Source organism: Ovis canadensis, chromosome 1 (genome assembly GCF_042477335.2).
Source record: "Ovis canadensis isolate MfBH-ARS-UI-01 breed Bighorn chromosome 1, ARS-UI_OviCan_v2, whole genome shotgun sequence".
Lineage (NCBI taxonomy): Eukaryota > Metazoa > Chordata > Mammalia > Artiodactyla > Bovidae > Ovis > Ovis canadensis.
The window spans coordinates 10,806,922-10,833,211 of NC_091245.1; the positions used below are offsets into that span (position 1 = coordinate 10,806,922).

The following is a 26,290-nucleotide window of genomic DNA, read 5'->3' on the forward strand; positions in this document are numbered from 1 at the left end:
ACAACACTCGCTATGAATCTTGCCAAATAATTCAATCTGGAGTCTTTTGTCAAAACCCTAGATCTAGCTGCTTGTTTACTGGAAATGTAGGGGGTCAGAGGAACTTACTAACATCCATGGGATTAACCAGCAAAGTCCAAATCCTGGGAAACTGCACAGGATAAACACTTCTAACAAAAACTAACATGGAAAAAATGGCAGAGGATCCTCTAAAAGAGCAATAGGATGATACATGTATAAGTATATCTGAAAAAATTTATTACAGTCCTGGGGGTAATGTCACTGATTGGTACACTTTAAAATGAGGGAATTTAGGGACTTCCCTGGTGGTCCAGTGGTTAAAAAGGGGACAAAATTAAATTTCTGGCCTGGGAAGATCCCACATGCTGTGGGGCAACTAAGCCCAAGCACCGCAACTACTGAGCCTGCACTCCAGAGCCCATGAGCCACAACTGCTAAAGCCATGCGCCTCTGCAACAAGAGAAGCCACCACAGTTAAGAAGCCCACACCCACTGCAACTGGAGAAAGCCCAAGTGCAGCAACGAAGACCTAGTGTGGCCAAAGAGAAAATAGTTTTTCAAAAGAGAATTTTATGATACATGAATTATATTTCAATAAAGCTGTTATTTTAGAAGTAGGAGTCATATAGCAACAAATCGTGTAGACCATGTTTAGACCTTTAAGCAACTGGGGAAAAAATGGATATTTGTAATGACGTTGTGGTTATCTGTTTTTTAAAAAGTCACTTTTAGAGAAAAGCTTAGTGACTACTTAAGCTGTTAGTCATGAAATTACCAACATGTAATCTGGGGCTTCAAAATAATCATAGAAGAGAGGGAATATGTGAGGATCAAGATGAAAAATTTGCCATGATTTATAGTTGTTGAGTCTAGGTGATGGGTACTTTAGGGATTCATTGTATTGTTAACTCAGTTTTTACATGTGACATTTTCTATTGTAAGAATGTTACTAAATGATTAACTATTTCCCATTGGAATTCATGCCAGGAATGTAAAGGTGTTTTAATACTAGGAAATTTATTTATGAAATGCAACAGAATAATATATCAAATTAAGAAAATGATATCAAATACTATAGCATTGCTAAAGCTTTAACTTTTGTGCCTGATTTTTAAAACTTTGATAAAATTAGAACAAAAGATATTTTCTGTTAACAATAAATTGTTGGTAATATATTTATTAGTAGGTACGTAAAGACCTAGACAATAGTATGTATAACATTATCAGTTCAGTGGCTCAGTCATATCCTACTCTGTGACCCCATGAACTGCAGTATGCCAGGCTTCCCTGTCCATCACCAACTCCCAGAGCTTGCCCAAACTCATGTCCACCGAGTTGATGATGCCATCCTACCATCTCATCCTCTGTCATCCTTTTCTCCTCTTGCCTTCAATCTTTCCAAGCATCAGGGTCTTTTCAAATGAGTCAGTTCTTCACATCAGGTGGCCAAAGGATTGGAGTCTCAGCTTCAGCATCAGTCCTTCCAATGAATATTCAGGTCTGATCTCCTTTAGGATGGACTGGTTGGATGTCCTTGCAGTCCAAGGGAGTCTCAAGAACCTTCTCCAACACCACAGTTCAAAAGCATCAATTCTTCAGTGCTCAGCTTTCTTTATGGCCCAACTCACATTCATATATGACTACTGGAAAAGCAATAGCTTTGACTAGATGGACCTTTGTCAGCAAAGTTATGTCTCTGCTTTTTAATATGCTCTCCAGGTTGGTCATAGCTTTTCTTCCAAGGAGCAAGCGTCTTTTAATTTCATGGCTGCAGTCACTATCTGCAATGATTCTGGAGTCCAAAAAAATAAAGTCTCTCACTGTTTCCATTGTTTCCCTGTCTATTTGCCATGAAGTGACGGGACCAGATGCCATGATTTTAGTTTTCTGAATGTTGAGTTTTAAACCGACTTTTTCACTCTCCTCTTTCACTTTCATCAAGAGGCTCTTTAGTTCATTTTCTGCCATAAGGGTGGTGTCATCTGCATATCTGAGGTTATTGGTATTTCTGCTGGCAGTCTTGATTCCAGCTTGTGCTTCATCCAGTCCAGCATTTCTCATGATGTACTCTGCATATAAGTTAAATATGCAATATGAAATTTAAATTATCAGTATGAATTGTGTACCATTTTACTGAGTGCTTACCATCTACTAAAAACATTAAAAAGTAAGAAAGTAAAAAGTAAGCATCTTACCTCATCCATTTTTATACCTAGGAAATGATGTTAATGTTATTCTACTTCCTTTCTAGGCAGGCCAAATTTTCTAGGGAGATGGCAAGGGCAATAAGCAAGTTGAAAAATAATTCTAGATTACTACAGCCCCAGGCCAGCTCACGTGGAACACTGTTCAAGTGAGTCTCCCTATGAGCCTCCTTGGCTCTTTTTTTTAGTTCATGGTTTTCTTCATGCAAACTTACAAAATAGCCATTAAACCAAGATGGATAAAAAGTTACCCGATTTATTACTTACAGTGACATTACAAGAATCTTCAGGAGAAGAAGCACCCTGAAAGGTATCCAACATGCATGTTTAAATTTATGTATGTATATAAAACCAAAAAGCCCTCTCTTGTTCTCTTATTTGACTCCACCTGAGTTTCTACCAGTATGTCCCTTGAAGAAGTCTATATCAACTCCATGGACTACCCACTTTCCTGCCTCAAATGGACTTACGCTTTTACATCCATCTTGTTTAATTACCTTGTACTGGTGCCTGCTCAGTTCTTCCTTAATAGCAGTTATAACCATATTTTGTTTTCTTCCAAATATGTGGAAACTTCATTTTCCTTTTTAATCAAAAGTATGCCCCTCTGAAATGTGCCTGTGTATTAGTTCTGTTTCTCTGAAGAACACTAAGATGTATATAACCATTCCATTAAAGAAAATGAGTGCAGGACTTCCCTGGCAGTCCAGCTAAGAATCTGCCTGCCAGTCTGACAGAGGTTCGATCCCTGGTTTGGGAAAATTCCACATGCAATGGAGCAACTAAGCCCACGGACCTCAGCTGCTGAGCCTGTGCTCTAGAACCCATGAACCACAACTACTGAAGCCGGTGTACCACTCAACTAGAGAGGAGCCCCCGCTCACCACAACCAGAGGAAGCCTGTGCACAGTAACGAAGACCCAGTGCAGCCAACTAAGAAATTAAGGATGTTAAAAAAGACGAGTGCGTGGGAAACCAAAGACAGTCTTTTCTTGGAAAAAAAAAAAAAAGACTGCTAGAACTCTAAAGCAATTAAATTTAAAATATGATATTTGTGTATGAATAGATAGTTCACTGGACCAGGTATATAATGAAATTTAGTATATGATAAAGGCAGCTGAGCTAGTAGTGAAGGCTATTTTGGTTATCAAGAGACAGAAGCAACTCAAACTAGCTTAAGGAAATATTACTTTGGTGAATTGTGAAGCTGAATTCAGGTAGAACTGGAAACCATGAAAATAATGTTACCACAGCTGCTCCTCTTTATCATTAAGCTTTACTCTTTGTTCTATATTGGTTTCACTTTCGAGGAGTTCTCTAAGGTAGATAGAAGAAGATGACCAACACCAAGCCTGGGTTTTTGCCTTTCTCCATGGTGCCCATTACCTAGCCAACAGACCTGATAGTCCCAGACAAATAGGAACTCAGCAAAAGATTACATAGTTGGAGAACATAAGAAGAAATACAACAAACTGACTAAATTACAGTACAAGAAGATAAATATACAGAACAAAAAACTTATACATAAGCAGTAGCCTCAAGGAGAGAAGGGATAATATTGAAAACATCTGTGCATTCACGAACAGTTGCTCAGTTGTGTCCAACTCTGCAATTCCATGGACTGGAGCCCAGCAGGTTCCACTAGCCATGGGATTATCCAGGCAAGAATACTGGAGTAGGTTGCCATGCCCTCCTCCAAGGGATCTTTCCAGTGCAGGGATCGAACATGCCCCTCCGGCTTCAGCGTTAGCAGGTAGACTCTTTACCCCTAAGCCACCTGGGAAGTCAATCGAAAGCGTGAAGCAACACTTTCTAACACCATACACAAAATGGATTAAAGATCTAAACGTAAGACCAGAAACTTTATAAAAATCCTAGAGGAGAACATAGGCAAAACACTCTCCGACATAAATCACAGCAGGATCCTCTATGACCCACCTCCGAGAATATTGGAAATAAAAGCAAAAATAAACAAATGGGACCTAGATAAAATTAAAAGCTTCTGCACAGCAAAGGAAACTATAAGCAAGGTGAAAAGACAGCCTTCAGAATGGGAGAAAATAATAGCAAATGAAGCAACTAACAATCTCAAAAATACACAAGCAACCCCTGCAGCTCAATTCCAGAAAAATAAACGACCCAATCCAAAAATGGGCCAAAGAACTAAATGGACATTTCTCCAAAGAAGACATAACAGATGGCTAACAAACACATGAAAAGATGCTCAACATCACTCATTATCAGAGAAATGCAAATCAAGACCGCAATGAGGAACCATTTCACCCCAGTCAGAATGGCTGCTATCCAAAAGTGTACAAACAAAAAAGGCTGGAGAGATTGTGGAGAAAAGGGAACCCTCTTACACTGTTGGTGGAAATGCAAACTAGTACAGCCACTATGGAGAACAGTGTGGAGATTCCTTAAAAAACTGGGAATAGAACTGCCATACGACCCAGCTATCCCACTGCTGGGGATACACACTGAGGAAACCAGAATTGAAAGAGACACATGTACCCCAATGTTCATCACAGCACTGTTTATAATAGCCAGGACATGGAAGCAACCTAGATGTCCATCAGCAGACAAATGGATAAGAAAGCTGTGGTACATATACACAATGGAGTATTACTCAGCCATTAAAAAGAATACGTTTGAATCAGTTCTAATGAGGTGGATGAAACTGGAGTGTATTATACAGAGTGAAGTAAGCCAGAAAGAAAAACACCAGTTAGTGTACTAACGCATATATATGGAATTTAGAAAGATGGTAACGATAACCCTGTATGTGAGACAGCAAAAGAGACATATGTATAGAATAGTCTTTTGGACTCTGTGGGAGAGGGCGAGGGTGGCATGATTTGGGAGAATGGCATTGAAACATGTATAATATGTGAAACGAATCGCCAGTCCAGGTTGGATGCATGAGACAGGATGCTCAGGGCTGGTGCACAGGGATGACCCAGAAGGATAGTATGGAGAGGGAGGAGGGAGCAGGGTTCAAGATGGGGAACATGTGTACACCTGTGGCAGATTCATGTTGATGTATGGCAAAACCAATACAATATTGTAAAGTAAAAAAAAATAATGAACTGAAGGTCCAAAAAAAAAAGGCGTGAAGCAAGAATAAAGAGTTACAAGGGGAAACTTAATACTAGGTACAAAAATGTATAAAATTGAAATAAAGAACAGAAAATGTAGATTGGAGAAAATTAGAGAATATACCCCCCCCCAAAAAAGAAAAGGAATCTAAATGTTTAACTACAAAAAAAAAAAAAAATACAAAAGAAGCCAGTAACGGAGGAAGTAAGGGATGAAGACCTATAAGGCATACAGAAAATAGCAAAATGACAGAAGTAAGTCCCTCTTTACCAGTAATTACTTTAAATGGTTTAAACTCTCAGTCAAAAGACAGAGTAGCCGAAAACAAAAAAAAACACAGTGATGCACCATTTCATACCCACTGCTGCTGCTACTGCTATTAAGTCGCTTCAGTCGTGTCTGACTCTGTGCGACCCCATGGACGGCAGCCCACCAGGCTCCCCCGTTCCTGGGATTCTCCAGGCAAGAACACTGGAGTGGGTTCCATTTCCTTCTGTAATGCATGAAAGTGAAAGTGAAGTCGCTCAGTGGTGTCTGACTCTAAGCGACCCCATGGACGGCACCCACCAGGCTCCTCCACCCAATGGGATTTTCCAGGCACGAGTACTGGAGTGGGGTGCCATTGCCGTCTCCGTCATACCCACTAGAAGGGCCATAATCAAAACATTGAAAACAGCCAAGTGTTGGTGAGAAATTAAAACTGTCATACAACTGCTAGTGGGAAGTGGGCAAGTTATCTTAAAACCCAGGAATCTCACTCCTAGGTAGATATTCAACTGAAAACGCATGTTCACGCAGAAACTTGTTCATGAATGTTCATAGCATCACCATTCACAAAAGCAGAAACAACCCAAGCATCCATCAACTGATAAGTGGATAAACAAATTCTGTTTTATCCATACAGTGGAATATAAGCCTGTGCACCACAACTATTGAACCTGTGCTCTCGAGCCCAGGAGCCTCAGCTACTGAGCCCATGTGTCTAGAGCCCGGCTCTGCAACAAGAGAAGCCACTACAGTGAGAAGCCTGGACACCACGACTAGGGAGTAGCTGCCCCTCGCCACAACTAGAGAAAAGCCCAAGCAGCAACCAAGGTCCAGCAGAGCCAAAAATAAACAAAAAGTTTAAATAAAAATTACCCAAAAAATGTTTAGAAAAAGAGAAATCATATAGGTGAAATAACTTCATAAACTATAAATTTATATTGTATAGTTTACTGAGCTATTTCACTTACAGTATTTCATTCAATCTTTACACTATAATTCTGGGAAATAGCCTCAATAAACAAAGGTACTGAGACTCAGAAAGTTCAAGTGAATTAACCAAGGTCCTTAAGGTCACATAAAATTATTCCTTATAAATTCTTCTGTGGCTTAAAACAATCTATACAAAAGGTTTTAAAAATAACACGTTACAAATGGTTAACCAGCTTTCTAATACACATACCCATGCCCTGCTCTGAAGACATAATTCCAAACGGTGATTTAAAAACTTGTTTGTGTTTGTATTAACGGTTACTTTTTTTTTTTTTAGCTACACCGGGTGGCATGTGGGATCTTAGTTCTCTGACCAGGGACTGAACCCATGTCTCCTGCAGTGGAAGCTCAGTCTAAACTACTGGACCTCTGGGGTAGTCCCCAATGGTTTCATATGAGATATATGAGGAAGGATTTACTAGAACTCTTTCCAGTTCAGACAGTTCAAATCTGGATTCCCTAAAAATAAATTCATTTCTTTGAGACCAATATATGAGGAGTGGGTTGGACTTTTAAGATTACTAAGCATTAAAAAGCAGACATATTACTTTGCCAACAAAGGTCCGTCTAGTCAAGGCTATGGTTTTTCCAGTAGTCATGTACAGATGTGAGAGTTGGACTATAAAGAAAGCTGAGTGCTGAATAATTGATGCTTTCGAACTGTGGTGTTGGAGAAGACTCTTGAGAGTCCCCTGGACACCAAGGAGACCCAACCAGTCCATTCTAAAGGAGATCAGACCTGAATATTCATTGGAAGGACTGATGCTGAAGCTGAGACTCCAATACTTTGGCCACCTGATGTGAAGAACTGACTCATTTGAGAAAGACCCTGATGCTGGAAAAGATTGAAGGTGGGAGGAGTAGGGGATGACAGAGGATGAGATGGTTGGATGGCATCACGACTCAATGGACATGAGTTTGAGGAAGCTCAGGGAGCTGGTGATGGACAGGGAGGCCTGGTGTGCTGCAAGTCCATGGGGTCGCAAAGAGCCAAACACGACTGAGCACCTGAACTGAACTGAATGCTGGGAGACTTACTGAGAAAGAAGAAAAAAATATACAACGTGAAGAAACTCAATTTGGCAGTAAGATGAATTACATTTAAAATGACACTTTTCTTAGAAGTTGCCCCAATGTATTTAAGTCTTAATGTAGATAAATTTGAAGCTCAGTTCAGTTCAGTCACTCAGTAGTGTCCGACTCTTTGCAACCCCATGGACTGCAGCACGCCAGGCCTCCCTGTCGATCGCCAACTCCTGGAGTTTACCCAAATGCATGTCCATTGAGTCGGTGATGCCATCCAACCATCTCATCCTCTGTCATCCCCTTCTCCTCCTGCCTTCAATCTTTCCCAGCATCAGGGTCTTTTAAAATGAGTCAGCTCTTTGCATTAGGTAGCCAAAGTATTGGAGTCTTGAGGGCAAGAGTTAGAAGGGGGTAACTCCTTGGGATAAGACTGCTAGAGATTTTACTGGCCATTTTTGTTCTGAAATAGGCTTCTTTATCAGAGTGTAACTTAAGTTCTAAGTAACATTTCTTAATATAAACATTTTTCTCAGGCTCACCCTTTTTCTAGGGTCAGCCTGTAATCTGCATTTTTAAGATTAGATTTAAATCCTCACTGAACATTCAAATGTTCGCATTTTCCTAATAGGGACCTAACCTCATTCTAGGAACTGAAACACTGTACAGCCCAAATACACACACACTCTTCTTTCTGGTTGAACCAAGATCACCCGAAACGCCCGAATTTTCTCTCAGAATCCAGAAACTGACTGTCCTAGCCAGATTAGCAGCCGCTATGCAACACAACGAACCCTTACCTTCGCATCAGCAGTGAGAGCGTCTTCATCTTCTGTCCCTGTAGGGATGCATTGCTCGTGCAGTGGCAGAGATTCCAATTTATCTACAAGGCAACGAAGGCCTTCAAGCTCAAAATGGGTCAGGTGCACCTGTCTGTCCTTTCGGGGACTACACTGGGAATCCCCCACTTGGCCATTCTGGAAACCCTGGCTAGAGTCAGAGGATGAGTCCCCAGACAAAGTTTTCTTCAGACTTGGAAGACTTCGGCAGGTTTTGCCCAGTCCATCATAATCCAGGCTGACCCCACTGGCCGCAGGGCTGGTGAGGACAGAACGTCTGCTGCTCAAGCGCTGGGGCTCTCGGTCTACTGCTTCCTCGTCCCCGTTTCCAGACTCCAACCCATTTAACTCCAGATCTGCCAGTATGAAGAAAAAGTGTGGTATGAATGTGCCACTTGGCCATGTGGTCAACAAGAGAAATAGGTAGTACGAGAGGGGCCCTGAAGTTATAAATGACAAAGTCACCCCAGTTTAAAAACGGTCTTCCCTATTCCAAGCCATCTGTAACTGAAAATCAGTTACAAGTAAAAACGGGATCCTGACTTAGTAGGACAACTGAGGCAACAGTCAACTGGATTTTTAAAAGATTGGGAAGGGTGCAGTCTTTAATAAACTGTGCTGAAAATCAGTTACCCGTGAAAATAGCTGTAAGTGCGTTTCAAGTTCAAACTTAATTTAAGGGTTATAATCTCATTATCTTTTAAAAGACTAGGACTAATATGAAGCACACTGGCTTCCCTGGTGGCTCAGTGGTAAAGAATCTGCCTGCCAATGCAGGAGACACAGGTTCGATCCCTGGGTCAGGGAAGATCCCCTGGAGAAGGAAGTGGCAACCCACTCTAGTATTCTTGCCTAGAAAATTTCATTGACAGAGGAGCCTGGCAGGCTACAGTCCATGGGGTCGCAAAAGAGTCAGACACGACTTAGTAACTAAACAACAAAAACATGAAGCACATATATTTAAAAACCACCTTTGTTCAAAATTTTGGCCATAAAATTAAGCTTTGGAATCAAAATCTTAGCAATATGGCTAATAAAATAACATGAATATTTTTTAAAAGAAAGATTTTAATAGTCAAAGTTTTGAAAGAAGAATTTTTAAATGTTAAGTAGGCTTTTATTATGAAAGTAATAAATGCTGACTATTAATAATTTAGAAAATACAGGAAGGTGCAAAGAAGTAAGTCATCCTGTTTTTCTCCACCCTTGGAGAAACAACCGTGTGATGGATTGTCTTTCCATCTTTTTCTGTACATATGTGTATAACTACAACTTGACATATTTTTAAACAAAATTAGGATCATGCTGTATATACAATTCCGTATCCTGCTTTCACATATTGTTGAGCATGTTTTATTTTCAAATGACAACATCAGTTATCCTCAGAGGAAATGCTAAGGCACGAAGTATTTTGCTTACATGACCACAGGATATGGCAGTGTTGGCTCCTCTTTATTTTCAAGGCATGGAATAGCTGAAAAATGTATAACTGAAACTACCTTGACATCCAATAAAATGTTTCTCCTGATGTAAGTCAAGGAGACATTAAAACTCAGAAGAATACACATTTTAGAATCTTACCAACATGATTTAAGTTGTAACATTCCCATTTATTAACTCAGATCATGAGCAAGTTTTTTAATTTCCTTGAACCTTGATGTCACCATTTGTAAAATATGGATGATATATACACCTCACAGGTAATAACAATTTATACAGACTGCTTAGTTTGGTGCCTGAAATACAATAAGAGTAACTCTGATGATGCAATCCTAGTTTTTATTGTGCCAAAGACTGTTCTTTACACAATAAAACATGTTAAGACTTCTTTCTGCCCATACAGAGCCGCTTGCAGGATCTTAGTTCCCCAACCAGGAATTGAACCTGGGTTATGGCAGTGAAAGCACAGAATCCTAACCACTGGACCATCAGGGAATTTCCAACTGATTACTTTCTTGAAAAGCAAAGTACTAACACCAGATGAGATCCAGAATATTTCACATCTAATATTTCACGTCTGGGTAGGAGGATCAACTATAGCCGTATTAAACTTCAATGAATGGATTCGGTACTTCTAAGTAGATAAGTAAAAAGATAAACCATAAAAACAAAACAACTGGGGAATAGCCTGTGGAATATCCCTGGCCTTACCCTCAGTCCTGTGGAGTAAGAAAGTTCATGTAGGTGGAACACTTACCCATACTAAGGGACTCTTTCTGAAATTCCTTAGTTGGGTGAGAGCGGTTGGTTATGCAGTACACATAGCGCTCCAACACATACCAACACATCTCATAGTAGAATGGATAGTGGAATTTATTAGGAACTTAACATGGGAACAAAATAATGAGAAAATCAAGCTAATAATTTTTCAGGAAAGAGTAACAAACAATCACTCCAGTAATTAACTCAGGAAAAACTGTAGTTAACATGTAATCCTAGGTTGCCATGTGGAGCAAGAATTTAAGTGAATCTCTCAACTTAAAAAATGTTGGTCTTGGGAAATCATCACTAAAGATAACAGGTACTTGGAAAGACCACTTAGAACTATCAAGAAGCTGTCTGGTTGAGTGGGAAAGCATCAAAAAGAAGTTTTGAGACAGTAAAATGTTATTCAGGCACAATATACTTATTGTATATATCAACCATTCTTGCCTGTACCTGAGTCAGAAGGCCATGAAACACAGAATATAATGGAAAGTGTTTTTATTATGTCCTTACATGCATGAAAGTACAATTAGAGATGCACTCCCAAGCTGTACCTCATCTAGGACACCAGACTGAGTATTTCCTCCCACTGTTAGCTCTGAGCTTGCCCGCTTCATAGTTTGTACTCTACCAAGATGGTATGTCCTCAAATCAGGTTACTATTCTATGTGGCCTCATCAGCTGCTATCTTTAGCTTTCTTTCCATTCTTCCCCAAAATAGTATGAAATTATTCCAGGTGAATTATAATAAAAATAATTGCCCTTTAGATTTATCATGGTCAAGGAACCCGCAAATCAGCATGGATCAATCACGGAGGAAGATCAACCATGGAGATTATCTTGAATACTGGCATACCCCATTTTACTGTGCTTTGCTTTACTGAGTTTCACAGATATTGTGGCCTTTTTTTTTTTTAACAAATTGAAGGTTTGTAGCAACCCTGCGTTTGTCAGATGATGACTAGCACTGTTTAGCAATAAAGTGTTTTCTTTTCCTGTTTTAACTTGTCTTTTTTTGGTGTGTTTTCATAATTAATCATTTTTTAACAGAAGGATAACTGCTTTACAGGATTTTGTTGCAATAAAGTATTTTTCAATTAAAGTACATACTTTTTTTTAAAAGACATAATGCTACTGTACATTAACAGCAACAACTAATGTAAAAATAACTAACAGACTATGTATAATGTGAATATAACTTTTATATGCACTGGAAAAAGAAAAATACTCCAGTGATGCAGTTTGTGGCAATGTTCACTGTATTGCAGCAGTACTGAACCAAACCTGCTGGATCTCTGTTCGTATATTCTGCCTGTCTTCTTTCAGAGAGGGCTTCTTTCCAAAGGATAAGGAAAACAATACTTTTAAGATGGATCTGATATGTAACTCCTGAGAATGTTCCCACCTACTTTTCAAAGCTCCATGTCAGGCAATCTTTCCAAATCGAGGAGACTCAGATGGAATCCCTCTTCAAAAACCTTCACTAGGTCACAGAGCACCACTGGGGAATAAGATCACTTTCCTCATTGCAAGGCAGGAGAGACATGTACTTTTCATTAGCTTTCCAATGCAAAGGCTTTAGGCTCTGAATCTTAGTCTCTGATGCCACTACAGCTTCAACAACTAGAAGAGGTTTCTCCTCCCTTGTTTGAAAATGAAAGTAATTTATTTCTGGTACAGCAGGAGGGAACACAAGAATTAATAGATACTTGATCCCCGCCCAAATTAAACATAATACACTGTGCTTCTGTTTGCCTTTTAAGTTTTAAAAAATAAAGTAAAATATAAAATGGGCATTACACTTTTAATTTTCACTTGGAATTCAAGAGACTGAACTAATCATAGCCAGGACATCATACACCCCAACTACCCCATTATGTTTACCTATGCTGCTAGACACCACAGAGCACATCAATTTCAAAGGCTGGGTTAGAATTTTTGAAAAAAAAAGTTTTTCATATTCATTATAAAATTATTGAACCTTTAAGCACTATCAATAGACTTAGCAATACTCAATTCAAATAGTATATTTCTACACTGGTATGGCAAAAGTAACTAACATATTGCATTAAATTTGTAACATATTCTACATTTCTTTACTAAAGCATTCTCTACACATTCTCTTTTACGTTAAACTTTGTTAAGTTTAAAGAAGGTAACATAATAAATGTATGTCAGGTTGGTACTGGCAATGTAAAAGGCTGGGTGTAGAAAGCAAAAAAAAAAAAAAAAAAAGCCTTTGTGGACATGTGTAGAGGACCCAGTGAAATTTCATGGAAGCACAGAGTTCCTTATTTGGAAGGAAAGAATTAAGTCATATTTAGGAAAAATGGAACAGTATGTCAGTTAGATATTGAAATTTGACATTTTCTGATATAGTCTAGGAAAATGAGATAGACAAACCAAGATTTGTTATTACCAGATTAACAGTCTGCAGGAGACTTTTCCATGCAGACTTAAGGTGCTCATTTTACCTACAGTATTGAATATATATCCTCCCTTTCTTCCCTCAAACTGAACAAACAAGCAATGGGCATAATGGCAATTTTTGGCCAAAAAAAGGAACGCTTTTTAAAAATATTTTCAGATTGAATCTTACAACAAGGTAGATGGTATTATTGCAAAATGATTTTGAGTTAAATAAGAGTATTTTACTATGAAATTATGTGACTTTTCTCTTATAAAACATTTTAACTATTTTTACTATTATTTTAACTTCAAACTCACTAAACTACTATTATATCTTCTGTAGATTCACTACTTTTCAGTTCAGTTCAGTTCAGTCGCTCAGTCGTGTCTGACTCTTTGCGACCCCATGAATCGCAGCACGCCAGGCCTCCCTGTCCATCACCAACTCCCGGAGTTCACTCAGACTCAGATCCATCGAGTCAGTGGTGCCATCCAGCCATCTCATCCTCTGTCGTCCCCTTCTCCTCCTGCCCCCAATCCCTCCCAGCATCAGAGTCTTTTCTAATGGGTCAACTCTTCGCCTGAGGTGGCCAAAGTACTGGAGCTTCAGCTTTAGCATCATTCCTTCCAAAGAAATCCCAGGGTTGATCTCCTTCAGAATCAACTTAACAAGCTCTAAAATTCTATAAAATTCACTTCCATAAAATTTATTTTAAAAGCACTGTATCCTCTCTTAATTCTAACAGGGCAATCTCTATAACTCCAACAGCAACAATCTTGTCTCTTATGTATAGTATTTATATAATAGGTAGCTCTAACCAAAATACATGTTTCAAAATAGGCACCAAAATGATTAACTGATCATTAGTCAGAAACCATTCCTTCTAAAAATAATGAATTATTCATTAATAATTTTTTGATTTTTAATTCTGGAAACTTTCAAATCCACCAAAAAGTTTATAGAGCAGTACCACTAAGACTTTCATAGCTTTTCCAAGATTCATCAATCATTAACATATCACACTTTTAAATGGTGGGGGGGAAAGGCAGAATCTAACTAAAAGAGAATTTTGTGACATAAGAAAATTCTATGAAATCAAATTTCAGTGTCCATAAATACAATTGTATTATATTTGAGCCATCCTCACCTGTCTACAAGTGCTTCATTCTACAAGGAGGAGTAAGTGCTTGTGACAGATACTGTATGGCCCATAACGCCTAAAATATTTACTGTCTAGTTCTTTACAAAAAAGTTTGTCAACTCTTGCCTTAAGGTATCTACTGCATGTAACTTTCCCCCTATATATCCCAGATGACTTATCAGCTATGTAACACCCTGTGGGAAACTGACAAAATAAGACACAGAAATCATTTTCTACAAAGTTTAATTCTCTCATGGAACCCCAGTTGAGAAAGGCAGTGTACACATTTACACTGCCTTAAAGTACAATAGTTTAAGTGTTGGACAGTAAGCAGAGTAAAAACAGATATATGAAACCTCTTCGCATTTAATCCTTACATAGTTACTTACCCGTGTTCGATCTTCAATGTTGTATATTTTTAACTGCATGGGGATATTGAAGCTATGCAAAAAATTGCCTCCAAACACCAATGTGTCTGTAGGAGTATACACAGCGTGAATCCAGCCTAGGAGAAAGGGAACGGAGGGCAGAGGCTGTAAGCACTCACTGTAGTGTGGCTCTCTCAGAGGCTAGAGTAGACAACTCACTTTTTCCATCTTGCTTACCTGAGGGAATGACGAAAGTATAGCCCTGCTTGAGCCCAAGGCATTGGCAATCTGATACCCGGTCACCCAGAAAGATGTCTCCCTGTTTCCCTGACAGCAGCCAGTTCTCATACAGCTCCAGGTTGTGGGCTGAAGGGAGGATGAGCCTGAAGACCTGTGGATTAAAAAACTTCATTCTGTTAACAGCCATTGACATGACCCAGTCATCTCCCTCAACTGATAAAACAGGTACAAATTTAAGACTAACAGGTAGAAGAGAAGCAAGCAATCCTCCCAGCCTACAGAACCTGACCATTTGGGAAATTCTAGAGGTCTCAAGGAAGTAGACCTTTTCTGTCCTCCACTTGATCAAACAGCATTAGGGCTTCCCTGGGGTTTGATTGTAGAACCTGGAACCAATACAGGACTCAGAGTGAAGGAGGGCATTAAGCTTGTCACCTAGGCAGTCCCTTCCTTGCCCCTAGCTGGCTGGCCTGTTAGTTAGGTATACAGTATCTTCAAAAGACAGGCCTGTGTTCTCGATTCCAAGGTGGTAACCAAGATCAAAAGGACAAAACTCAGGACACCATTTAAATAGATTTAAAGTAAACAAAGTGACGCTGGATTTGGAGATAGAGCTGTTCTAATTCAGCCCTCACTTAAAAGCATCATTTGTTTTCATTCCAGTTCTACTTTTCTCCCATAAATGCTTTTACTTACAAGAAAAAATGACCTGGGGAGTTCCTCTTTTGGTATCCTATCATTTTGCCTTTTCATACTGTTCATGGGGTTCTCAAGGCAAGAATACTGAAGTGGCTTGCTGTTCCCTTCTCCAGTGGACCACGCTCTGTCAGACCTCTCCACCATGACCCGCCCGTCCTGGGTTGCCCCGCAGGCATGGCTTGGTTTCCTTGAGTTAGACAAGGCTGTGGTCCTAGTGTGATTAAATTGACTAGCTTTCTGTGAGTATGGTTTCAGTGAGTATGGTCCCAAAAAGAGGAACTCACCAGGTGGGTAGGTGCCCAACACCCTACTGGAGATCAATGGAGAAATAACTCCAGAAAGAATGAAGGGATGAAGCCAAAGCAAAAACAATACCCAGCTGTGGATGTGACTGGTGATAGAAGCAAGATCCGATGCTGTAAAGAGCAATGTTGCATAGGAACCTGGAATGTCAGGTCCATGAATCAAGGCAAATTGGAAGTGGTCAAACAAGAGATGGCAAGTGTAAACGTCGACATTCTAGGAATCAGCAAACTAAAATGGACTGGAATGGGTGAATTTAACTCAGATGACCATTATATCTACTACTGCGGGCAGGAATCCCTCAGAAGAAATGGAGCAGCCATCATGGTCAACAAAAGAGTCCGAAATGCAGTACTTGGATGCAATCTCAAAAATGACAGAATGATCTCTGTTCATCTCCAAGGCAAACCATTCAATATCACAGTTATCCAAGTCTATGCCCCAACCAGTAACGCTGAAGAAGCTGAAGTTGAACGGTTTTGTGAAGACTTACAAGACCTTTTAGAACTAACACCCAAAAAAGATGTCCTTTTCATTATAGGGGACTGGAATGCAAAAGTAGGAAGTCAAGAAACACCTGGAGTAACAGGCAAATTTGGCCTTGGAATGCAGAATGAAGCAGGGCAAAGACTAATAGAGTTTTGCCAAGAAAATGCACTGGTCATAGCAAACACCCTCTTCCAACAACACAAGAGAAGACTCTACACATGGACATCACCAGACAGTCAACACCGAAATCAGATTGATTATATTCTTTGCAGCCAAAGATGGAGAAGCTCTATACAGTCAACAAAAACAAGACCAGGAGCTGACTGTGGCTCAGATCATGAACTCCTTATTACCAAATTCAGACTTAAATTGAAGAAAGTAGGGAAAACTGCTAGACCATTCAGGTATGACCTAAATCAAATCCCTTATGATTATACAGTGGAAGTGAGAAATAGATTTAAGAGCCTAGATCTGATAGATAGAGTGCCTGATGAACTATGGAATGAGGTTCGTGACATTGTACAGGAGACAGGGGTCAAGACCATCCCCATGGAAAAGAAATGCAAATAAGCAAAATGGCTGTCTGGGGAGGCCTTACTAATAGCTGTGAAAAGAAGAGAGGCGAAAAGCAAAGGAGAAAAGGAAAGATATAAGCATCTGAATGCAGAGTTCCAAAGAATAGCAAGAAGAGATAAGAAAGCCTTCTTCAGCGATCAATGCAAAGAAATAGAGGAAAACAACAGAATGGGAAAGACTAGAGATATCTTCAAGAAAATTAGAGATACCAAGGGAACATTTCATGCAAAGATGGGCTCGATAAAGGACAGAAATGTTCTGGACCTAACAGAAGCAGAAGATATTAGGAAGTGGTGGCAAGAATACATGGAAGAACTGTACAAAAAAGATCTTCATGACCCAGATAATCATGATGATGTGATCACTAATCTAGAGCCAGACACCTTGGAATGTGAAGTCAAGTGGGTCTTAGAAAGCATCACTACGAACAAAGCTAGTGGAGGTGATGGAATTCCAGTTGAGCTGTTTCAAATCCTGAAAGATGATGCTGTGAAAGTGCTGCACTCAAAATGCCAGCAAGTTTGGAAAACTCAGCTGAGGCCACAGGACTGGAAAAGGTCAGTTTTCATTCCAATTCCAAAGAAAGGCAATGCAAAAGAATGCTCAAACTACCGCACAATTGCACTCATCTCAGAGGCTAGTAAAGTAATGCTCAAAATTCTCCAAGCCAGGCTTCAGCAATACGTGAACCATGAACTTCCAGATGTTCAAGCTGGTTTTAGAAAAGGCAGAGGAACCAGAGATCAAATTGCCAACATCCGCTGGATCATCGAAAAAGCAAGAGAGTTCCAGAAAAATATCTATTTCTGCTTTATTGACTATGCCAAAGCCTTTGACTGTGTGGATCACAAGAAACTGTGGAAAATTCTGAAAGAGATGGGCATACCAGACCACCTAAACTGCCTCTTGAGAAATCTGTATTCAGGTCAGGAAGCAACAGTTAGAACTGGACATGGAACAACAGACTGGTTCCAAATAGGAAAAGGATACATCAAGGCTGTATATTGTCACCCTACTTATTTAACTTATATGCAGAGTACATCATGAGAAACGCTGAACTGGAAGACACACAAGCTGGAATCAAGATTGCCGGGAGAAATATCAATAACCTCAGATATGCAGATGACACCACCCTTTTGGCAGAAAGTGAAGAGGAGCTAAAAAGCCTCTTGATGAAAGTGAAAGAGGAGAGTGAAAAAGATGGCTTAAAGCTCAACATTCAGAAAACGAAGATCATGGCATCTGGTCCCATCACTTCATGGGAAATAGATGGGGAAACAGTGGAAACAGTGTCAGACTTTAATTTTGGGGGCTCCAAAATCACTGCAGATGGTGATTGCAGCCATGAAATTAAGAGATGCTTACTCCCTGGAAGAAAACTTATGACCAACCTAGATAGTATATTCAAAAGCAGAGACATTGCTTTACCGACTAAGGTCCGTCTAGTCAAGGCTATGGTTTTTCCTGTGGTCATGTATGAATGTGAGAGTTGGACTGTGAAGACTGAGCACCGAAAAACTGTTTTTTGTTGTTTTTTTTTTTCAGCGTTTCATATTTATTACTGAGTCTCAGACTGATAGTTAGGAAATAAGATACATCAGGAGCCAAGCATTACAGTAGTGATGTTCTCACTGTGATTTGGCTGCTTAAAAAAGTGGTCTGAACATGTGTGCCACACATGTTCAGACCACTTCTTATAGACCCAGCTTGGTTCTTCTCCAATGTCTTCTCTTGGAGTTGTACCTGATTTTATTGCCAGTTTTCATTCGAATCCATTGAGGAATGGGATGATTCTGCTTTTGTTTCTTGGCCAGGAATCGCTTGATCCTGAAAGTCTTGTGAGAAGACATGGTGAGTAGAGAACTCAACCGCCGAAGAACTGTTTTTGAACTGTGGTGTTGGAGAAGACTCTTGAGAGTCCCTTGGACTGCAAGGAGATCCAACCAGTCCATTCTGAAGGAGATCAACCCTGGGATTTCTTTGGAAAGAATGATGCTAAAGCTGAAGCTCCAGTACTTTGGCCACCTCATGCAAAGAGTTGACTCATTGGAAAAGACTCTGATGCTGGGAGGGATTGGGGGCAGGAGGAGAAGGGGATGACAGAGGATGAGATGGCTGGATGGCATCACGGACTTGATGGACTTGAGTCTGAGTGAACTCCGGGAGATGGTGATGAACAGGGAGGCCTGGCGTGCTGCAATTCATGGGGTCGCAAAGAGTCAGACACGACTGAGCGACTGAACTGAACTGAACAAGAAGAAAAGGGTAACAATAAGAGTGTAATACTATAAACCTCTGATATTAATTCTACATTTCCATTCTCACACAGCATTCAGAAGCACTCTCAGAAGCTGGAATATAAGGCTTTAAAAATGAGAATAATCTTTCGAAATCTATTTATATCCCCATACAGGACTTAAAGGCTTCCTCTGGCTGCATTTCAGACCAATGCCTCTCTACAGGGAAAAGTGGTCTGGATCCCAAGCGACGGATTTCATTGTCAGTCTAGCCACACTTTGTATTCCCTTCTACTATTTACTATACTTCCATGTCGAGAAGTTATCTTTTCCTCTGAAAACCACTTCCTTGCCTTCACTGGAGAATTCTGCTTGGGGAATCTAGAAACAGGACTGTTGTCGTTTCCTAAGCACTGGCGCCAATACTGGCAAAACAAAAATGGGCTAGATGGATAAAGATTTCTGCTGGATTCTAGCCAAGAAAGTCCGACTCTTCACGACCCCATGGACTGCACCCCGCCAGGCTCCCCTGTCCATGGGATTCTCCGGGCAAGAGTACTGGAGTGGGTTGCCATTGCTTTCTCCGAGCTACAACCTACGGGCCTGCAAAAAGTTAGACACAACTTGTCGACTGAGCACACACGTAGGGCTAGTCGGCATAGAGTAGAGCGGGAGAAAAGAACAGTGATCTATCAGCGGCTAGCAGAAGTGAGTACTAGGCCCAGATCACGATAGAAAGAACCAAGGTAATCAGAAGATGATAAATTCGTATATCTCAACATTTTGGAATTTCAGTTGAAAATGTGAAGCAGAAGTTGAATTCACGCGAAAATATCAAAGTCAGAATGACCCTTGTGGCAAATGAGAATTAGTAAGTAAAGTGACGTGTGAAGCTTCCAGGAAAACACATGCAGAAATGGCCTAGTCACCAGATGGGATAAAAGCAAAAGAAAGGTGTGGAGTCTAATATGAAAAAAGCCTATTTCCTAAAGGTAACAATATATTATTTACTAATGGTTCATTAGTATGAACCATTGAAGGCATATTTTTTTTCTTCTTCCACGACGGTAAAGATAATTCCATATTAAACATTATATATCAAAGGCAAGGGCTGTATCTTTTTTGGAGGAGGGTGTGGGCCAGTGACACCGTGCAGCATGCAGGGTCTTAGTTCCCTAATCAGGGGCTGAATCCACGGTCCCTGCAGTGGAAGCCCAGAGTTTTAACCACAGGCCAGCCAGTGAATTCTGAAGGTCTGTATCTTATTTTGCATTCAGTTCAGTTCAGTCGCTCTTTCATGTCTGACTCTGCGACCCCATGGACTGCAGCACGCCAGGCCTCCCTGCCCATCACCAACTCCCAGAGTCCACCCAAATTCATGTCCATTGAGTCGGTGATGCCATCCAGCCATCTCATCCTCTGTCATCCCCTTCTGCTCCTACCCTCAATCTTTCCCAGCATCAGGGTCTTTTCAAATGAGTCAGCTCTTCGCATCAAGTGGCCAAAGTATTGGAGTTTCAGCTTCAACATCAGTCCTTCCAATGAACACCCAGGACTGATCTCCTTTAGGATGGACTGGTGGGATCTCCTTGCAGTCCAAGGGACTCTCAAGAGTCTTCTCCAACACCACAGTTCAAAAGCATCAATTCTTTTGCACTCAGCTTTCTTTATAGTCCAACTTTCACATCCATACCTGACCACAGGAAAAACCGTAGCCTTGACTAAGCAGACCTTTGTTGGCAAAGTAATATCTCTCCTTTTACTATGCTGTCTAGGTTGATCATAACTTTCTTTCCAAGGAGTAAGCATCTTTTAATTTCATGGCTGCAATCACCATCTGCAATGATTTTGGAGCCCCCCAAAATAAAGTCAGCCACTGTTTCCACTGTTTCCCCATCTATTTGCCATGAAGTGATGGGACCAGATGCCATGATCTTAGTTTTCTAAATGTTGAGCTTTAAGCCAACTTTCTCACTCCTCTCTTTCACTTTCATCAAGAGGCTCTTTAGTTTTTCTTCACTTTAGTAGACCATAAAAAAGTGTTCCTTGACTGAGTAAAATGTAAGATATCATCCATATCTTAGATATAGTGGCATGTGTGCATGTGTGGTAAGTCGCTTCAGTCATGTCCATCTCTTTGCAACCCTGTGGACTGTAGCCCACCAGGCTCTTCTGCCAGTGAGATTCTCCAGGCAAGAATACTTGAGTGGATTGCCATGCCCTCCTCCAGAGGATCCTTCTCACCCAGGGATTGAACCCATGTCTCCTGCAGCTCCTGTATTGCAGGTGGATTCCTTACTGCTGACCCACTAGGGAAGCCCTAGATACAGTGGATAAGACACCAAATCTGGAATAAAAAATTTCATATCTGAGTGTCAGCTCTGCCATTTACTAGTTCAGAGACTTTGGATAAGCCTTGTTCTCTCAGGCTCAGTCTTGGTAAAACAGAAATTATTTCTAATATAATATATAAAATAATTATACAGTTATTTTAAATTTATTTTACACCAGGATTCTCACAGAGGATTTCAAGTCCAGTAAGACATGGTCCCTGCCACTCAGACGTCTAATGGATGAAACAGACTGTATGTAGACAAATAAATCCAATGGTTAACAATAAAGGAACACCAAAGGAATCATCATTTTTCTTTGTGTGTCTGCATGTGTGTGTGTACCTCTGAGTTGTGGAAATTAAAAAAAAAAATCTTTGTTTTATAAGAAAAAGAAAAGAGTATCTTGAAAGTTGATATTTGCTAGTCTTGAAACGGAGCAGGACCCTATGGTCCTTGCAACCACCCCCTCCCCCGTGTCCTCTGCGTGCCTTTTGTCTGTGGATAACTTTAGTTTAATAACAAGTTTAATCAGAGAAGTGAGAAATGCTGCTGAAACAAAGGAAAACAGTCATAGGAGACTAAATAGTTATAGTCATTAAACCTAGTCAAGGGCCTTTAGCTTTTTCCAAGGGCTATAGATAATACTCTGAGCCATATCCTGCGAGCTGTCTTCCAGATACTGAAACACCAAGTGGAGAAGCTAATTACACGATGACCAGAGTCTACCCCGGACATGAGCTGCTACAATTCTGAGAATTGGCTGCAAAGAAATGGGAGCAAATGGACCCTGGAAATGAAAATGAACTGTACCTGAAACAACCTAAATGATGCTAGTCAGGCCACTGATGACCGATTTGAAGGTGGCTGTTAGAGATGACTGCCGTTTCTGCATGTAGCTGCCCCCTCTTCTGTCTAGAAAGGCTCTCACTCCCTACTTGTCAGAGGGGGAGTGAGTTGGCCTTTGGACAGACATCTGCCACCCTCCCCGCCTCCTCAGTTGCTGGCATCTGAAATAAAGCAAACTTTCTTTTCCACCAACCCGGCCTGCTTATTGGCTTTTGACTGGTGAGCAGCCGGATCCACTACACACCATTTGGTAAGTCTGACAAACTGAAGGTCTTTCTTGGAAGCTGGAGCAGTGTGTACAGAGGTAAAGAGGTAGAAAACGCAAGATACACTTGGGGAAGTACAAATAGTGTAGTTTGCATGAACAACTGTTTCACAGGCATAACAAAAGGTGTTAACTAAATAAGGAGCTCTTAAGAGATTTATGTGACCTGGTAAGGAGTTTCAACTTCAGCATCTTGAGTTGGCCAAAAAGTTCATTCAGAGTTTTCCTTTCTGGCCAACACAGCACAAGAGAAAGGGATTCTGAACACAGGATAAATACAATTAGAGTTCTGGGGAAAAAACCTGACAGCAGTCAAGTGCCAGTGAAGGCGGGGAGACGGGTGAAGTGTAGCAGAGCCCAAGTGGAGTGTACTGACACTGAATTAGGATGGTTTGGGCAGATACAAAAAGGGCTTGAATTAGATATTTAGGAAGTATAATCTACAGTACTTAAAGAATGATTGCCTGAGAAAAGGGGAGGGAAATGTAAAATAATACTATTTTAAATTCTACCATAAAGGAAAGTTGTGAGAAAAAAAAATAACATTTGCTTTGGTTTGTTATTTTTTTAATGTCTCATGTAAAATATTAAATCGAATTCCACCAAAAAATTTAAAAACAAGGAGGGACAAGAGTATACAAGTCTATAATACAACCATATATCAGAGAACCCAAAAAGTATAAAAATGAAGGAAAGAAAAATGAGTAACATCTATTTGTTGCTGTTGTTGTTTAGTTGCTAAGCAGTGCTTGACTCTTTGCAACCCCACGGACTGTAGCCCGCCAGGCTCCTCTGTTCAAGGTATTTCCCAGGCAAGAATATTGGAGTGGGTTGCCATTTTCTTCTCCAGGGGATCTTCCTGACCCAGGATTGAACCCTGGTCTCCTGCCTTAGCAGGCAGATTCTTTACCACTGAGCCACCAGAAAAGTCTATAATATCTATTACTTGGTTCCATATAAAAGGGAACCGTATTGTTACTTTCATCTGGTTTGGCCCTGAATAGAAAAATTTGGTTTGACTAATGGAAAAATGACATTATTAGTTATTTCAGTGTGGCATGTGGGATCTCACTTCTCAGACCAGGGATCACACCCATAGCCTTTGCGTTGGAAGCTTGGAGCCTTAGCCACTGGACCCCCAGGGAAGTCCCTATAGTTTAAAGTTTGAAACCAGCAAGAGAACAGGATAAGCTGTCCCGCTGAGCCCTGTTGGGTTCACTCATAATTTTACCCAGCAGTCCTTGTGGAGCTAGCGCATCTTTGTTAAATTCACCATCTTATCTGATGAAAATCAATCCCTGGTTCCAAATCAGTATATAAATGAAGAGCTGGTTTCCCTAAGACACAAAGTAAAATATTAATGAATCCTCACATGCAACACTTTTCCTTTTTGTCTATTACAGCTAAGGGCAAAGTGTTTTTCTACTGCCCAATCCAAAACCCTTTTCTCAGACAGAATGGCTTTCTAGTCTGTTGGAATTGCTACCACAGAATGTCATTTAAATGTCTCTCCACACCACAGGCTTAGAGTTGAACATTCTCTAAAGTCCCTCTTTCTCACTGGCCTCAAAACATACACCAGTCCCTTTTGCTTTTAGGATCTGAGACATATTTATTTTGTGGAAACAAAGAATATAAAGTTCCAACCATCTCAGCTGAGGCACCAGATACGTGAGTGAAATAGCCATCTTGATCCAACAGTCTTCAGAAGACAGAAGCTCCAGTGTCTGTCCACCTTGCTGAGGCCAGTCAGCTCTCAACACCATAATAATTTATTGTCCCAAGTCACTAAATTTAGGGGTGGTTTGTTATGAAGCATTAGATAATAGAACTACTGAAATGGATAACAGTGGGCAAGGGGTCAGACAATTTAGGAGGCAATTTTAATAATCTGGGTCTGAGATCTCAGGGCCTGTTGCTCAAGCTGTTTGTGAAGAACAAAAGAAAAGTGTTGTGATCAAAATCCTTAATAATGGCCTACAAATAATCTTACCTCAGCCTACTGCTCAGGCCTCTTCTTATACAACAGTCTTTTTTTAAAAACCATTTTATTGGGATGTAATTTACATACCATCCAATTCCCTCCAAAGTATGATTTAATAGTTTTTAGTTTATTCACAGATACATGCATCCATTACTAGTTACTTTAGAATATTTTTATTACCACAAAAAGGAATCCTATATCCTTTAGCAATTACATCCTTATTCCCACTTTCCCATTTCTCAACACCTTTCCCCCAGTCCTAAGCAACCACTTACCTACTTTATAGATTTCCCTGTTCTGGCTGCTTTATACAAATAGAATCATATAATACGCAGTCTTTTGTGACGGGCTTCACTTCTGTTGTAGCACATATCACTACTTCATTCTTTTTTATGGCTAATATTCCATAGTATGGATATATCATTATTTATCATCTGTGACTTTTATTTCCACATTTTGGCTGTTATGAATGATCCTATAAACATTCATGTACAAATTTTGTGAGCATGATTTTGTTTCTCTCAGGTTATTAGACTTGCTGGGTCATATGGTAACTGAGGAACTGCTACCGTTTTCCAAGATGGCTACACAATTTTACATTCCCAATACCATATGCTGCTGCTGCTGCTAAGTTGCTTCAGTCGTTTCCGACTCTGTGCGACCCCATAGATGGCAGCCCACCAGGCTCCCTCGTCCCTGGGATTCTCCAGGCAAGAACACTGGAGTGGGTTGCCATTTCCTTCTCCAATGCATGAGACTGAAAAGCAAAAGTGAAGTCGCTCAGTTGTGTCCAACTTTTTGCGACCCCCATGGACTGCAGCGCACCAGGCTCCTCCATCCATGGGATTTTCCAGGCAAGAGTACTGGAGTGGGGTGCTATCGCCTTCTCTGCCCAATAGTGTAAAAGGGCTCTGATTTCTTCACATTTCTGTAGACAATCTAGTAGTTGTGAAGTGGTATCTTTTCCTTCTCCAAGTTTTATTGAGGTATTATTGACAAACATAATTGTATAATAAAGTGTACATTGTGACTGGATACATTATGAAAGCACCTATCAACTGCTGCTTTCTTTGAAAACATTTTAAGTTCTACTCTCTTAGTAAATTTCAATTCTATAACGCAGTGTTTATGAACTAGTCACCATATTACGAAGAATTGATGCTTTTGAACTGTGGTGTTGAAGACTCTTAAGTCCCTTGGACTGCAAGGAGATCCAACCAATCCATCCTAAAGGAGATCAGTCCTGGGTGTTCATTGGAAGGACTGATGCTGAAGCTGAAACTCCAATACTCTGGCCACCTGATGCGAAGAGCTGACTCATTTGAAAAGACCCTGATGCTGGAAAAGATTGAGGGTAGGAAGAGAAGGGGATGACAGAGGATGAGATGGCTGGATAGCATCACCAACTCAACGGACATGAGTTTCGGTGGGCTCTGGGAGTTGGTGATGGGCAGGGAGCCCTGGCGTGCTGCAGTTCATGGGGGTCACAGCGAATGAGCAACTGAATTGAACTGAACACCATATTATCTTCAGACATCCTATAGTTGAACTGTGAAGTGGTATCTCAGCGTATATACATGTATTTTTCATGGCCAAGCTGCACAACCAGGATGGAAGCTGGGCCCCTGCATTGGAAGCATGGAGTCCTAACCACTGGACTTCCAGGGACTACCATATTCCTTTGAAGGAAAGTGATAAACCCAATATGCCCATTTTTTTGTTGAACACCTTTTCGGTGTCATATTTAATAA

At 40.4% G+C, this 26,290-nt stretch overlaps 2 protein-coding genes across 2 annotated transcripts; both read right to left on the reverse strand.

Moving 5' to 3' along the window:
* Window positions 1-1,016: 1,016 nt before the first annotated feature.
* Window positions 1,017-15,179, reverse strand: LOC138437952 (lysine-specific demethylase 2A-like). The gene is made up of 4 exons (XM_069586118.1): window positions 14,805-15,179; window positions 14,589-14,704; window positions 8,405-8,799; window positions 1,017-2,090 (listed from the first exon to the last, which is right to left on the reverse strand). Exons 1-3 carry the CDS (start codon window positions 15,097-15,099, stop codon window positions 8,788-8,790), a joined length of 423 nt encoding a protein of 140 aa, XP_069442219.1. The 5' UTR covers window positions 15,100-15,179; the 3' UTR covers window positions 1,017-2,090; window positions 8,405-8,787.
* Window positions 15,180-18,561: 3,382 nt separating this feature from the next.
* On the reverse strand, window positions 18,562-18,778 carry LOC138437957 (large ribosomal subunit protein eL39-like). The gene has a single exon (XM_069586132.2). The coding sequence runs from the start codon at window positions 18,722-18,724 to the stop codon at window positions 18,569-18,571; it is 156 nt and encodes a 51-aa protein (XP_069442233.1). The 5' UTR covers window positions 18,725-18,778; the 3' UTR covers window positions 18,562-18,568.
* Between the last annotated feature and the right edge of the window lie 7,512 nt (window positions 18,779-26,290).

What these genes read in the sequence shown, in the direction of transcription:
- LOC138437957 (XM_069586132.2), bottom strand. Translation starts at nt 18,724, where the DNA reads ATGTCTTCTCACAAGACTTTCAGGATCAAGCGATTCCTGGCCAAGAAA.
- LOC138437952 (XM_069586118.1), bottom strand. Translation starts at nt 15,099, where the DNA reads ATGGTCAGGTTCTGTAGGCTGGGAGGATTGCTTGCTTCTCTTCTACCT. An exon ending in TACTTTCGTCATTCCCTCAG is followed by an intron (nt 14,705 to 14,804) that starts GTAAGCAAGATG and finishes CCTTTCTCCTAG; the next exon opens with GCTGGATTCACGCTGTGTAT.